The sequence below is a fragment of the Fonticula alba genome (genome assembly GCF_000388065.1).
Source record: "Fonticula alba strain ATCC 38817 unplaced genomic scaffold supercont2.1, whole genome shotgun sequence".
Taxonomy (NCBI): Eukaryota; order Rotosphaerida; family Fonticulaceae; genus Fonticula; species Fonticula alba.
Window position 1 is genome coordinate 4,093,163 of NW_009242971.1, and position 14,268 is coordinate 4,107,430.

Consider the following 14,268-nt stretch of genomic DNA (forward strand, 5'->3'; position numbering starts at 1 on the left):
GGCTGGCCCGAGGGGGGAAGGGGGGGGGGGGGGGCCTATGTCCTGCCCTTGTCTCTGCCCTCCGGTGCGTGGCCCCTGTGCACCCCTTGGGGCCCCGGGGCCAGCGGAGCTCCCCCGGTGCGAGGGACGGGGTGCGATCTTGCCTGATTGGTGGACCTGCGCCCGGGGTCCCACGGGCTGGGGGCGCCCCCGTCCCCGTCCCCCGGAATGTCGACGGACCCGAGGGAGGTCCTTCATAGGATGTGTCATTGAAAAGGCCGGCCCACAAGAGGGGCCATGTTGCGCCGACGTTCGGCCCCTGCCGGCGCCCCACTCTCTGCTCCCCCCCCCCCCCCCCCGGGGTGGGGGCGGCGGCGGCCTAGCTGGGCTTACCCTATTCGACAAGATCGGAGCTGCGGCCAAACTCCGCGCGCCGCCCCGGGCGGCCCAGATGGCTAAAGGTCCGGCGGCAACCGTCAGGCGACGGCGCCAGGGGGGGGGGCGAGGCGCATGCCGTTGGAGCCGCATCTGGCGGGCTGGCGTGGCTCAGCGAGAGCCGGAGCATTTGAGCCGGGGGCCGGGGGATGTGCGGGTGCTCCTCCCAATGTTGTTTTTCCGGCGGTGACACCTACGCTGGCCACTTCGCCGGCAGCGCCCGGGGGACTTTTTTTTTTTCCCGAGCCGCGCTTTTTTCTCCCTCCAGCCGGGCCACACAATCCGGCACTTCAAGTGCGGAGGGAGCGCACGCGCATTCCAGAGCCCGGCCGCTCCCCAACCACCCGATCTTGGTCGGGCTGGGCCTGGCCACACCGCCGGCCCCCCTCGGCCTGTCCCTCCGTTGAGCGTCGGAGGTCTCGGCAAAAGGCCCGACCGGCGTGTCTCTTGGGGGATCCTGCTCCCCCGCGTCCCGCGCCCGGCGCCCCGGTCCTCTGCCTCCCTGCGCTTGAAGATAGAGACGGCCGAGGTCCCCCCGCCCGCCCTTTGTATGCCCTCCTTCGGTGGACAAGTGCTCCCCCCTCCCCCAGAGACCCAGCAATTGGCACCGCGGGGCCCGCGGTGCCCCTGTGCGCGTCAATCGCCGTGAAATGCTCGATTCATGCAATCGTTGGCAGGTGGCATATCCGACGAATTCCTCCGCCCGCGCCCGCCCGTGCTCCCCCCATCCTGGAATCATGCCGGCTGACACGCCCGGCCGCCGCGCCGCAGGTTTTCTTCTTTCGGCATCACTCCAGCCAGCCGAGAAACGGCCCCCAGTAACCCCGGCCCGTGGTGCGTAAGTATGTGTCCCACACACGGCGGGACATTGGTGCTCGGGGCCTCGCAGGCTCACAGATGACCGAGAAAGCTGGTGTGGATGTGGATGCGCGGAGGGAGGAGGATACACACACACGAAGAGAGAGAAAGCGAGAGAGAGAGAGAGAGAGATGGAGAGAGAGGCTGCGGACACACATGGCTTGTATTCAACCGATGAGTCACCCCGTCACCAGAATTCGAAGAGGGCCGTCTCGCGCATGGCCCGGAACCGGTGCAGGAGATACTGGTCACGATGCATCCAAGCGTCGCCGGTCCCATCGAAGCAGGGCCAGTCCTCCTGCTCGGGGTCTTCCTGCTTCGGGGCGGAGGCGACACAGGGCATCGGGGGAGCTGGAGTCGCGGCGCTCTCGGTCGAGGTGCCCTCTGTTGCTGCTGCTGCGGTGGCGGCGGCAGCGGCAGCGGCCTCGGCCTCGGCCGCAGCACTTTCGGCCGCCTGTGCCACGGCGGCCAGCTTGATCGCCGAGGAATTCGGCAGCTCGTTGATGTTGTCCAGTCGGGCGATGATGGAGCCGCCCTTCCAGGCCAAGTGCGCGGGGTTGATCTCCACCGAGGCCAAGGCAATCTGCCCGGCCAAGTCGGCGGCCACACGCTCGGTCAGGGGGAAGTTCTGTGCAGCCGTGGCAGCGGCGGCGGCGGCGGCGGCGGCGGCGGCGGCGGCGGCGGCGGCGGCGGCGGCGGCAGCAGCAGCGGCAGCAGCGGCCTGTGAGGCCTGATTACCACGGCCACGCTTGGCCGAGGGCGGTGCCGCCGGCACCTCCGGCAGGGCAATACCATTGCGGGCCGATGCATCAGGCTCGGGCGCCAGCAGCCCCTCGGGCGGGGACAAGAGCAGTGACCGGAGCCGATCGGTCACCGCCCGACCGAGGTGCTTCAAGGACTGATCGTTGGTCCCTCCAACAATCAGCACGGCCCCGATCAGCCGGGCGAGACGCTCCTCGGAAATGCCTTGGGGGAGAGCATGTCAGCTTGGTCAGCATGAAAGCAGAAGCACCGGCCTACATGGCTTCTGGCTTGTGCATCAACCCGCGCCTTGTGGCCTGCACTATCACGGGAAAGTGCGTATGTGTGTGCGTATGTGTGTGCGTATGTGTAGCGAGTGCGACATGTGCGCGTACCGGCTGCTTGCAGGGACTTTAGGATGGCCAGATCCAGCGGGTCCGAGGTCGTTTGGCGCACCGAGCAAAGGTCCGCACAAAGGAGCCCATGCATGCCGGGCGGAACAAAGCGCTCCAGCAGCGGATCCAAAGGCCGATCATTGTCCACCGACGAGGGAGGAACGAGTCGGGCACCGACAAATGCCTGCCGCCCGGGGCCATGCGCCAGCAGCACACCTTGTGAGATGGATGCCTGGCTGGCAGGGGCGTTGCCCTCCTTGGCTGTGCCAGAGGCCGATGTCCCCGGGCCGGGGGAATCCGAGCGGCCGGTGGTGCCCGACCCGACGGCCTTTGCCTTCTTCTTGGAAGCGGCGGTTGTGCCGCCAGCCGCGCCGGCCGACGCAGGGCCGGCCTTGGTCAGTGACAGGAAAAGGTCCTCAGCACCATCGGTCTTGCTTTCGGCCTTGCTGGATCTGGATCCCGTGTAATGGGGCGAGAATAAAGGGCGGGACCCCCCGGGGGGTCCCATGGACGAGGTTAGGGCAGGATGTCCAAAGAGAGGCACAAGCGGGGAAGGGAAGACAGCGCACGCACTTTTTGGATGATGTGCCGGCCGAGCCGGTGGGAGTAGCCGCAAGTGTGGCAGGAGAAGCGGCAGAGGCGGCCGTGGATGTCGAATCAGTCGATTGGCTCGGTGGAGCGGGCGGCCGGTAGGTAGTCGAAACCATGGTCGAGACACTGGGAATGGCCGTGGTGACATTGGACAGCGAGATGGCACCACGGGCGGCCGAGGCCGCGGTGGCAGAGGCACCGGCCGCAAGCGTCGTCACGCCATAGATGATTGTCGACTGAGCGAGGGAGTTGCGTGTGTATGCGTGTGTGTGTGTGTGTATGCGTGTGTGTGCATGCGTGTGTCGGAGAAGGAGAAGAAGAAAGAGGAGGAGGGAAGGTTCGGTAAGCAAAGGGCAGCACCGCAAAAAGGGCCAGGGGTCATGTCGAGGTCCAAAGGCCGGCGCACATCCTGATCCAAGGGGGGAAGGGCATCAGGCAGGAGGATATCCTGCTGGGTTTTCAGGGCCGCGGCGGCCGACTCCAGCGACACGTCCGCCGAGTTGATGGGCCCCTCGCCCGGGGCCTCCAGCAAAAGACGCAGGGAGAGGGCGGAAAATTGGCTGGCCGCATTTTCGGCACTGATAATGGCATCGTGGCTGAAATTGCCAAGCTGGTGGCTTTCCACCAAGAGGCGTAGCCCGGCGAGAATGTGGTCCAATTCCGCCACACGCTCGGCCAAGGTCGGCACCGTCGGCCGGGGGAGCAGTTTCGGGAAGAAGAGGGCCTGCGACGAAAGTATGGCCAGTTAGCTGGGCATGAGAGGACAGGCAAGAGGGAAGGCCGCCGATTGGCAGCAGCCGGCAAAGTGCCCGCGCTGGCGGGCCCTCTCGCAAGCGGCACTCCACGCACCAATGATGACATGAAGGGCTCGTCATACAGGTAATGGGAGATCTCAAAGGTGTTGGCCGCCTGATGCCGAACATGGTCCAACAGCTCCTTGATGACGGGATCAACCTTTGATGCCGCGGGACAGTGGGATGGCATCACCACAAATGGTCAAGTTAGTGGAGGATCCCCTTCAGCCAGCCGGGGAAAGGGGTTTCCCGAAGGGAGGGGGGGAGGGGGCCACGCACAAGTTCTAGGGTTTGGCAGGATTCACGAATTTGGCAGAGAGTGCGGAAAATGCGGTACTGGTCGACGGACACGCGGAAGGAGTGGATATCACCGCGGCCGGTGGCCCGGAGCAGGCCCCCATCCGGGAGGGCGATGCGCGCAGCCAGGGGAGACGACCGGCGTTGGAGCATCCACGCGAAGGCAGTAGCCAGTTGATCGGAGCCATATGCCAGGCGCACGCGGGAGGCCTTCAGCGACACGCCATCCTCCACGCAGGACACCTTGATTGACTGGCTGCCGATGTCGACCACCAGCGCCGAGGAGAGCCCGGCACCGAAGGCACTGCAAACGCCCTCCTGCAGGCGCGACCAGCCACCGTCGGACGGAAGGGAGGGGAAGGGAGCCGAGGAGGAGCGAGGGAGAAGGGGAGAAGAAGAAAAGGCGGAGGAAGGACCAGAGCCAGACCAGAGGACCGGAGTTAGACCAAAGGACAAGGGTCGAATCGGATGCGGCGGCGCAAGCCGAGCAGACACATGGTGCAGGTCGGGTTCGTGCCTGGTGAAAGAGCAGACCTCGCAGGCCGAGTTGGTTGAAGAAGAGTTCCGAGTAGAGATCCAGATCCAATTCGGTTGTATGGTCGGGCACAATGAGCAGCAGGTTGATGGTCTGCCCGGGGGGGTTGGGTGAGGGGGACCAGGGAAAGGGAGAAAAAGAAAAAGAAGGCCGACACACGTGCGAGGGAGAATAGCGCGGGAACAGGGTCAGAGGCTGAGTCGGGCACGAGGGAATGCAAGGGCAGAAGGGCCAACAGCCGGGCCAAGGGGAGGAGCATGTACCCGCATGTGCTCGGCCAGTTGGGCGGGGCTGATTTCCGGGTGATGCCCCCCTCGGCGGCCGGCGGCCAACTCGTGGCCAATGACCCGGCGAAAAACATGGCGGAAGAAGCCACCCGCGTCGAGCAGCCACCGCCCGGCTGCCTGGCCACGCCGGTGAATCGCGGCCAGTTCCTGGGCCCCGGTGGCAGCCGGCCGACGGCCGGCCTCCTCCGGCAGGTACGTCATGACCACGGCCTCGGCCGATTCGGTGGGATGGTCGCCACCAGGGCCGGCGGCCAAGTTCAGTGAGCTTGCCGAGGGGGAGGCAATGGCCGTGGCACCCGACCGCGAGGTGGCTCCCAGGGCCAACGGGCCGCTTCGACTGGGAAAGCGTTCCAATGAGGCGTCCATCTGATCCAGCAGCTCCTCCAGAGCACGGAGTTCCGGCGAGCCGGCCTCCAAAGCGGCCAGGTCGTAGTAGGTCGCCAGGTTCGGCCGGCCCTGGGCATTGAAGAGCCAGCGCAGGTCGCAGGGGCTGCGCTGGTCGTCCAGTTGGAGGGCCTTTGCAAAGGGTGTCAGAGGGGGCATGCAGAAGACATGGCCGGAGGGAGGCACACGCGGCGTACCTCCGCGCCGAAGTACGACTGGCCGGGCATGGCTGTCACATACTCCGCCGGATCCGGATCACTATCGATCGGGACCTCACGAAAGCCGGCCGACTGGTTGTAGGAGATCTCCTGTAAAGTGTGTCGCAAGGGGCGGGGGGGGGGGGGGGGGGGGTAGCAGGCATGAGGAAACGGGAAAGTGCACAGGGAAGCACCACCGAGCGGGGAAGAGCACAAATACTCGGAGCAGAGGTACCTCTTGGATGATGCGTCGGATGCCGAGTTTGACGAAATCGCGCAATTGACGCTCAGCCAGGCCAATCTCGATGACCGCCTGGATGGAAGTGGCCGACTGTCAGTACGCCGGGGGCAGCTGCTCGTGCACAAATGAGCCTGTGAATGGCCGGGTGCCCGTCACAGGGGGAAGAGGGGGGGGGGAGGGAGGAAAGGGAGGAGGAGGAGGAGGAGCGGGGACAGGTGACGGCGGCAGGGCTGCCCGGATGAGAGGCATCGCCCAGGCAACATGGCGTACCTCATCCGTTGCAATGCTGTCGAGGAGGGAGCTCGAATCCTCAGCTGGCGTGGCCCGGCTCGAGGTCGGGCAAGCAACGACAGGAGGGAAGGCCAGCGGGGCGACGCTCTGGCACTGGCCGGCATACAGCTGTCGAGAGCCAATGTGGATGACAACCGTCCGGGTGGGCAGCGGCGGCTGTGCCAGGGCCAGAGCTTGCAGCGAGAATTTGGCCCGACCGCATTCGACCCGCGAAGTTTCGACCTTGGGCATGCTGGTCGGCTGCTCGGCCAGGCTCGTGGGGGCATCCCGCTCGGGCAGCTCGACCTTCATCGAATCCAGGCCGCAAAGCGCCTCGGGGGCGGCAGGGTCACCGGGGGCCCCGGGATCCTGGCCCTCAGCCGGCGCATCGGCGTTCCGGGCAGTGTCATACCCCCGCCGGAGGGCTGATCGCCGGGAGGCCGGCACCACGAAGGAGTTGGTTCGGAGGAGAAGCGACCCGAGCGAGCGCATCGGCCCGGTGATCAGCGGAATGGAGGGGATGCGAGTTTCCAGCACGGCACGCGGCGCGGGCCCGGCGGCAGCGGCCCCGGCCGCGGCGGTCGCCCCGCTGGAGGCGCCCGCCGCCTGGGTGGAAGTCAGACCTCCTGCAGCAGCCGGGCCCCGAGCGCGACCGCGCCCGCCGGTGGCTGAGGCGCCTGACCCGGCGGACCTCCGAGCAGTGGGCGCAGGGGTCGATTCTCCGGAGGCCTTGCCACTGTTGATGGTCAGGACAAGCGCCGGCTTTTTGGTGCGTCCAGGTGCATCACCTTGATCGGACTGCGCGGCGGAGCGCGCGCGCTTCCGCGCCGGGGCGGGAGTCGACATGTGCAGAGGGCAGGAGAAGTGGAGCGGGCGCGGGAGATGGGCAGGGGAGGAGGGGCGAGCAGGGACCGAGGAGGAAGGGCGGACAGGGAGAGGGAGAGAGAGAGAGAGAGGAGGGGAGGGACCGACGGCGACGAGCGGAGGGAAGAAAAACCACGTTGGTGAAAGGTGAGAGGGAGGCGGGAGGGGCGGAAAGAGACTACAGCCCCGGAGCTGTCCGGGATCCGCCTGCGCGGCTGCTGAAATGGCTTCCAGCGAGGGAGCCCAGACCTTGGGCCCCCGCCGGCTCCCTCCGGCCCGGGCCTCCGACACGGATGCATGATGCCTGGCGCGACGAGGGAGGCACGCGCAGGGGGTGCCCGGTTTCGGCAGCGACACCCCCTCGGCCGCCAGTGCGGAGGAAAAAATAATAAAAATAAACCCGCCTGCCGCCCGCCATCCTCCGGCCCGGCAGGCGACTGGGGAGAGGTAACGGAGGAGCGCGGCCCCGAGATCAGGGAGGCAAGCGCGCACCCCGGGGGCGCGCCAGCGCCAGTTCGTGGCGCCCCCGCACGCGAAACAGAGCCATCGGGCCATTCGTTGGCAGTCAATCGGGGGGCCTCGCCTCTAGTGTCCCAGCCCTTCGCCCTTCGCCCCTCCCCCTCTCCCTCCCCCGCCGGGGTGGGCATGTGGCGGCGCGCCAAAGGTGGTTTCGGCTTCCGGTCGCCTCTTCGGCCTGGGGCCTTGGGCCCATAATGAGGGCCCAAATAGGAGGATGATGGGGTGTATTTTGGCAGAAGAATGCACATGTGGTCGCACATGCGTGTGCGTGTGCGTGTGCGTGTGAGCACAGATGGATGGATTGGTCTGTTTCTTTCATATCGCTCTCTTTCTCTTGGGGAACGCGAGAAAAGGGTCCAACTGGGCGAGATGGGGACGCCTGCGCCGGTCTCGCTCTTTTGTTTGCGCACTCGGCCGGGCCTGCTCGGCTGTGCAGAACCCAGTGCCAGCTAGATCTGCAGCTCGAGCTCCAGCTTGAGGTTGGTGCGGATCCAATCCGGCAGGCGGGCAAAGCGCCGGTGCACGCCAGTTGACGGCCAGTAATGCGGGGCCAACAGCAGCTGTCGGAGGGTGCGCTCCGGCAGGAGGAGCTCCAGCGCATCGGGCGATGTGACCGCCACCCCGGCTGGCCAGGGGCGCTTGACGATCAGGTCATACCGGAGTAGGCGATTCGAGTGGGCCACCGCATCCGGGCCCGGGGTGTAGGCGCCGGACCAGCCGGCGAAGTGCGCGGAAAAGGTGCTCGGCTCGGTGCCGGCCAGTACCACAGTCACGCCGGCACGCGGGTCGAGCCCCACATGCGACGCATATTCGGCCGCCACGCGCACAAGCAACTCAAAGGAGCAGGACCCGATCGTCAGACCGAGACTTTCGAGCACCGGAGACGACCCGGCGTCCGCGACCGAGGGCACCGGTGGCAGGAAGGCCGGGCACATCGGGCCAATCCAGAGGAAGACCCCGGGCCGAGGGGGGGCCCCCTCTCCCGGGGCCGGGTCGGTCGTGACATCGCGCAGTGAGCGAACAGCCGGGTCGACAATGTACGCGCAGTCCGGCCGCAAGTCGCGCTGGTGGAACGTCCGCACGGGAAGCCGCTCGAGATTGATGTACGGCGAGGCCAGGTTGGGGAAGGAGATTTCCAAGAGGACAGGCCAGAGGGGCTGGAGCACGGAGAGCCGGGCAGACGCGGGAGTCAGATGGGATTATCGAAAGAGGGAATGCCATCCAAGCGGAGGGGGGAGAAAGGGGGAAAGAGTGCGAGGACGAGCGAGAGAAGGGGGAGAAAAGGGACATCGGAGAGATGCATGCTGGACGGATGAATGCGCACCGTGGGCCGTGAGGGGATCGGCGGGGCCGGGATCGGGCGGCCAATCATGCCAACCGGCGTGTCGGTGTCCAGCCCCAGGTAGTGGCAAAAGTGCCGCCAAGCAGCGGCCATACGGGGAGTTGCAGCGACAGGCAGCTTCCCATCGGGCCCCGGCGGCTCGGAAATGGTCTCTGTCGCGGCCGAGGACCCCATGGCCTGGGCGATGTGCTGGGCATTGGCCACCTCGGCCGGGCTGGCCAGAGACCCAGCCCACACGACCGTGAAGGCAGTGCGATCGGGCCCGGCCCCAGCGCCAGGACCGCCCACCTCACCAGCAAGACTTCCCACGCGCGCCTGGAGGATGAAGCAGTCCCTGCTGTTTAGGGCGCTCCAGTGGCAATCCGCCTCGACGGCCAGATCGCGCATGCCAGCCAGGTAGGGCTTCAGCTGATAGAGCGTGACAGCTGTGACTGGGGTGTTGTCGGGGCCAGCCTCCGTCGACACCAAGGTCGACAGCCAGTGGAGGTGTTGCGTCAGGCTGGCCTGCCGCTGGGCGTGAGGGCCGGCAGACACCGTCACCAGGGGATCGACAGCATTGGCGGCCGTGGTGGTGGAGGTAGTGGCGGCGGCGGCGGCGGCGGCGGCGGCGGCGGTGGCAGTGGCGATCATTGGCTTGGAGCCGGGTGATGCTGTCTTGGGCGAGCCCGAAGTGCCGGCCTCCAGCGGCGGCACTCGGAACAGGCGACTGGGATTGTGCCTGAACGTCAGACGGGGATGGCTTGCCCCGCGACGGTACACCAGCGGCCGGCCAATGAATGTCGTAAACCAGTTCGGCTCCTCGAATTGAGAGATGATGAAGAGCTGTTTCGATTTGGCGGCGGCAGCAGCAGCAGCAGCAAGGGAAGTCACAGGGTCAGGAGGGGCGGGGGAGGGGCAGGGAAGCGCGCGGAGGCGGAGAGAGGGGGGAAGGAAAAAAACCCCGGACAAGAAACAAATCGGTGGTACGCACCCGAGGAAGGGCCCCAGCCAGCTGGAACTCATTGATCAGACCACGAGCAATCTTACGCTTGAACTGAGGCCCAGGCAAGATCGATGGCGAAAGGCCGTGCGAAAGGGGCGAGCAGAAAGAAAAGGGAAGAAGGACGAAGTCAGTGGTACAGGGGGGGGGGGGGGATCTGGTCAGCACAAGCCGAACGCCAACGCACGCGGGTCGTTTGTGAACCCTGCCACAGGATGAGGGTGCGCTCGGGTGAGAGGGCACTCTCGTCGATGTAGAAAAACAGGCAGTCCTCCGAGAAGAGGAGCAGCGGCGGTGGCGGAACCCCGGTGGTGAAGGGAACCCCCTCGAAAAGCGCGTCGCGGGTGACATCCAGCGACTTCTGCTCGACCTCGTCCACCAGGAAGACACGCCCCTGGGCCGATGCCAGGGAGATGCCGGCCGAGTGGGAGTCCGTTTGGATGGATCCAGCACCGGCGCGCCGGCCCGGGACCAACTGCATCCAGGGGGCCTCGCGCCCGGTGGGTGAGACGACAAAGTCGTCCGCCTGGCCGAAGGTGGCCAGGACCTTGACATGCTCGCGGATTTGTGGCAGAGCTAAGGAGCGCGGAGGGGAAGGGAGGAGGAGATGGCAGTAGCAGCAGCAGCAGCAGCATGAGGATCAGCAAATCGAGGAGCCATAAGGGGGGGGGGGGCAATGGGCCGGCATGGGGAAAAAGGCAGGGGCCCCCTTGGTGCGTACTGTCCAGGGAGAGGAGCGACGAGGAGTCAAACCAGTCATCGAACTTGCTTCGCCAGAAGACACTCTCACGGCCGGAAACCTCGCTACGCACGGTGGCAAAGCAGGTGTTACTGGCCAGGCCATTGCTGGGAGTCCCGGCCGGGGCGTCGGCCGAGCGGTCATTGACTTCATGGTCGGAGTCAATGCTGCCGATGGAGGGCCGCCGGGAGTCAGGCTGCCGAGTGGGCGAGACGCCGGCGGCCGTCACAGCCGCGCCCCGGCTGCCACCGGCCCGCTTGAAGAGCCGCCGCTCAACAAAGGCCTCAGCCCGGTCGACCGCCAGCAGGGCGGCCGTCACCCGCAGGACAGTCGGCGTCCGCGGCCCGACCCAGGTGAACACCTCGCCGGCCTCGGTGTCCAAAACATAGGCGGCTCCAGGGTCCAGCGAGGGGCGCAGCCGTCCGGAGGCCGCCTGCGCCGACTCATCGGCTGATATGGCCACCCGCTCGACCACGGTGCCGCTGGCGTGATCCGAGTCGCTGGGGTTGGCAGCCACCCGGAGCAGGGTGTATGCCCGGGTCCAGGCGCCCTCCTCCACGGCATCGAGGCCGGCATCATACTCGGACGTGACATCCGCCCGGCGGCCATGTAGGGTCTGCCAAAATTCCGCCGTGTCATCTGGGGCAAGGACCGAGAGTTAGGTGGAGTCAAGACAGGGGGGCGGATGGCAAGAAGAGAAGCCCCAGCACGGGGGGACCCATATTGGGGCGCAAAAATAATGACAATCAAACCCGATAACAGCAACAGCAGCAGCAGCAGCAGCAGCAGCAGCACATTCAACACCGGCCAGGCACAAAGGTACATGGCAGCCCCATTCCGGAGACGCACCGGACACGGTGATGATGTTGGCCGAGAAGTAATCCTGCAGGGCAACATCGCGGGCAAAGAGACGAGCAGCATCGCGCTCCCGCCGGGAGGCCCGGCGCCCGGACCAAACGTAGATATTGGCATCAAAGGCTCGGTACTGCGACGACTGGCTCCCGGCCGGCGGGACAGATGTGGCCGCGGCTGGCTGGGACTCGATGATCAGCACGAAGGCGTCGCCCTCATTGAGGCGCGACACCGACAACTCGGGGATCAGCCGCGCGCGCACCACCGAATGGCCCTTCAGCGTGTAGAGGAATGTGCGCTGCAGGGCGCAAAGTAATGCCGGGCGAGAGCGAAAAGGCCAACACCAGGGAGGAGGCACAGCGACCGGGGGTCAGCACGCCCGAGGCAAGGGAGGACGGCGAAAGGCAGCGGAGAGGCACATGAACAGCACACCATGAGGGAGGCAAAGGGGGCAAGGGGGAAAGGAAACGCACCGGCGCCGACACAGGCGGGATGTAATCCTGGATGCGCTCGCGCAAGGACCGGAGGAAGTCCGAAGCCGCGTCGGCCCGCTGCTCGTGGGCTGACGCGGCGGCCGGCTCGGCCTCGGGGTCGGCGGCGTCCAGGCGAGCACGCTGCTCCCGGTGCGACAGGACCGACATGGCCCAGTTGGGCAATTCCCGCGCCGCGCCGGGGCCAGCACCGGCGGAACTCGGACTGACCGGCGACAGGGGGGGCGGCGTGTGCAATGCTGAGGCCATCGTATCGGGCCCGAGGAGGAGGCTGGCCCGAGCACCGGCAAGCAGGCGAATGGTGTGGCGACGATCACGAATGAGATCTTGATTCCGCAGACGGCTCACGTTCGGCGCCCCGGACGACGCCAGGGCACCCTCGAAGCTGACCGACGCGTCGATGGCTTCCGCACTGCGGGGCGCTGCACTCTGGAGAATGGAATACCTGATGCTCTGCCGCGTGGCCACCGAGGTGGAGGTCGAAGTGGCCCTTGCCCGAGCGGCCGCCCCTGGCTGGGGGAGAACCAAATGCAAGGCATCCGACTCATCGCGCAGACGCCGCAGCAGCGCCACAACATCCGCCTGCAGGGATACCCCTGGGACCACGACAAGCACCGAGGCCGGCAGGGGAGCCGCCGGTGACACCGGCGACACCGGCGACAGCGGACTGCCCGTGGAGGAAGTAGCCGCCGAGGCCGGGCCAATGTCAATGCGCACCACATGCACGATGTCCGGCCCCGGGCCTGCCGAGTCTTCGGAGGAGGTGGGCCGCAATGTGCGCACAGTCAAAGGGGTCACCTCGCGGAGACGTGTCACCGGGATGGATAGCAAGGGAGCGGTGGACCATTCGCCCGAACCGCGAAGCTGCACATGCTCCAATGACAAGTCCGTGCACAGAACCGCCGCCGTCTGGCGGGCCAGCAGCGGGGTGATATCCTCCTCGTCGCTGACCATGGCCAAAGGGGCGGCCAGCGAGTCGTCGCACAGGCGAACCGAAACCCCGGCCAGGAGCAGGCGTCGGACGCACGCCCGATCCAGCGAGCGACACGCCAGGTGGCGCTGCTGCACCAGCGAGCTACCCTGGGCGCTGTTTCGCAGAAGCTGAGATCAAAGCAGTGGGACAGCCCCCCATGCGTTAGGACAGGAAGAGACGCGAAGAACCGGGCAGGGGCACATGTCGTCGCTGACAAGGGCCGGGAAAAAAAAAAGGGGGACAGGCTTCGTACCAGCGAGTGGATGGTCTTCCAAGTGGTGGTGATCTGGCCGCCAACGCCGCCGGCGCCACGGGTAGCAGCCCGATAAGCGAGGATATCCTGCACCGGCAGGGGGAAGCGCCGCAAAGTGTGATTGGTCTCCAGTGCTGTCAGGAGCTTCTCGAACCCGAGCATGGTCGATCCATTGTTGTCGAGGGAGACGGATTGCAGGGTGGAGTTGTGCTTGAGAACTCTGCAGGGGGAAGATCATGGGTCGACAAAGGGACGGAGGTCAGGGTGCGAGAGGAAAAAGAAGAGGAGGCGGACAGATGGCAGAAGGTATGGGAATCAAGAGGAGAGAGAGAGAGATAGGGAGAGAGAGATAGGGAGAGAGAGATAGGGAGAGAGAGATAGGGAGAGAGAGATAGGGAGAGAGAGAAAGAAAGAGAGAAAGAGAGAAAGAGAGAAAGAGAGAAAGAGAGAAAGAGAGAAAGAGAGAAAGAGAGAAAGAGAGAAAGAGAGAAAGAGAAAAAGAGAGAAAGAGAGAAATAGAGAGAGAAGACGTACTCAACAAGGGCCACGAGAGCGGCATCCTCGCCAGCATGTCCACTCAGATCTACCGCCCGCAGGCTCTGATTGAACCGCAGGGCGGGCAAGATGGCTTCGACGAGATCCTGACGCAGGCAACATGCCCCGGCCCGGCCAGATGACTGGCCATAATCCCCGCGCATGGACAGCCGTTCGATGCATGGGCCTTGGGTGACGTCGGCGCTGGGGGCGGTGGCTGCGCCATCGCTCCGATCGCTGGCCACGCAACTCCGCAGCATCTGTGCAAAGAGTTGTGCCGGGCGGGAAACCGGCGCCGGGGGGCCGGCACCCGATCGAGACCCGCCAGTGCCCGGGCCAAAGCGCATGCGCCCATGCTCGCCGGGGCTGTGCGCCGCGCCAAAGCACCGGTCCATCACCAGCGATCGGAGGGATGACGACCCGGCCAGCAAGGAGGAGGCAACCGCCTCGAGGCCGGCATTCCCAAGGAAGTTGTCACTAATGTCCAGGGCCACGATATTGTGCGAGATCAGGCCGAAAATCAACTCCGCGGTTTCGGCATTCAGGCCAACGTCGCGCAACACCAGGCACACATCCGCCAGGCAGGGATTGACCAAGAGATACCGGATGAACACCGGCAGGGAGTCCAGGGACAGAGGGTTGTGGCTCATGTCGAGGTACTGCGCGACACACCGCGGGGATCCCACCAAGATGAAGCGGGGGGCGAGGGGGGGGGGGG

The 14,268-nt window shown here is 66.0% G+C and overlaps 2 protein-coding genes across 2 annotated transcripts in view; both read right to left on the reverse strand.

Moving 5' to 3' along the window:
- Nucleotides 1-1,459: 1,459 nt before the first annotated feature.
- Nucleotides 1,460-6,850, reverse strand: H696_00866 (hypothetical protein; the record flags this gene model as incomplete). Its single annotated transcript, XM_009494751.1, has 11 exons — nucleotides 1,460-2,238; nucleotides 2,409-2,860; nucleotides 2,982-3,235; nucleotides 3,406-3,723; nucleotides 3,849-3,953; nucleotides 4,073-4,408; nucleotides 4,545-4,718; nucleotides 4,889-5,428; nucleotides 5,494-5,604; nucleotides 5,729-5,824; nucleotides 6,005-6,850. 11 exons carry the CDS (start codon nucleotides 6,848-6,850, stop codon nucleotides 1,460-1,462), a joined length of 4,011 nt encoding a protein of 1,336 aa, XP_009493026.1.
- A 798-nt stretch (nucleotides 6,851-7,648) lies between these two features.
- H696_00867 (hypothetical protein) overlaps nucleotides 7,649-14,268 on the reverse strand; it is a 9,717-nt gene continuing 3,097 nt past the window's right edge. Inside the window, exons 6-14 of the mRNA XM_009494752.1 lie at nucleotides 13,551-14,209; nucleotides 13,017-13,236; nucleotides 11,773-12,891; nucleotides 11,297-11,597; nucleotides 10,430-11,086; nucleotides 9,896-10,284; nucleotides 9,700-9,762; nucleotides 8,712-9,551; nucleotides 7,649-8,544 (exon numbers count right to left, since the gene is read on the reverse strand). Of these exons, the coding sequence (XP_009493027.1) occupies nucleotides 7,837-8,544; nucleotides 8,712-9,551; nucleotides 9,700-9,762; nucleotides 9,896-10,284; nucleotides 10,430-11,086; nucleotides 11,297-11,597; nucleotides 11,773-12,891; nucleotides 13,017-13,236; nucleotides 13,551-14,209 (4,956 nt within the window). The 3' untranslated portion in view covers nucleotides 7,649-7,836. The remainder of the gene's footprint in view (nucleotides 8,545-8,711; nucleotides 9,552-9,699; nucleotides 9,763-9,895; nucleotides 10,285-10,429; nucleotides 11,087-11,296; nucleotides 11,598-11,772; nucleotides 12,892-13,016; nucleotides 13,237-13,550; nucleotides 14,210-14,268) is intronic.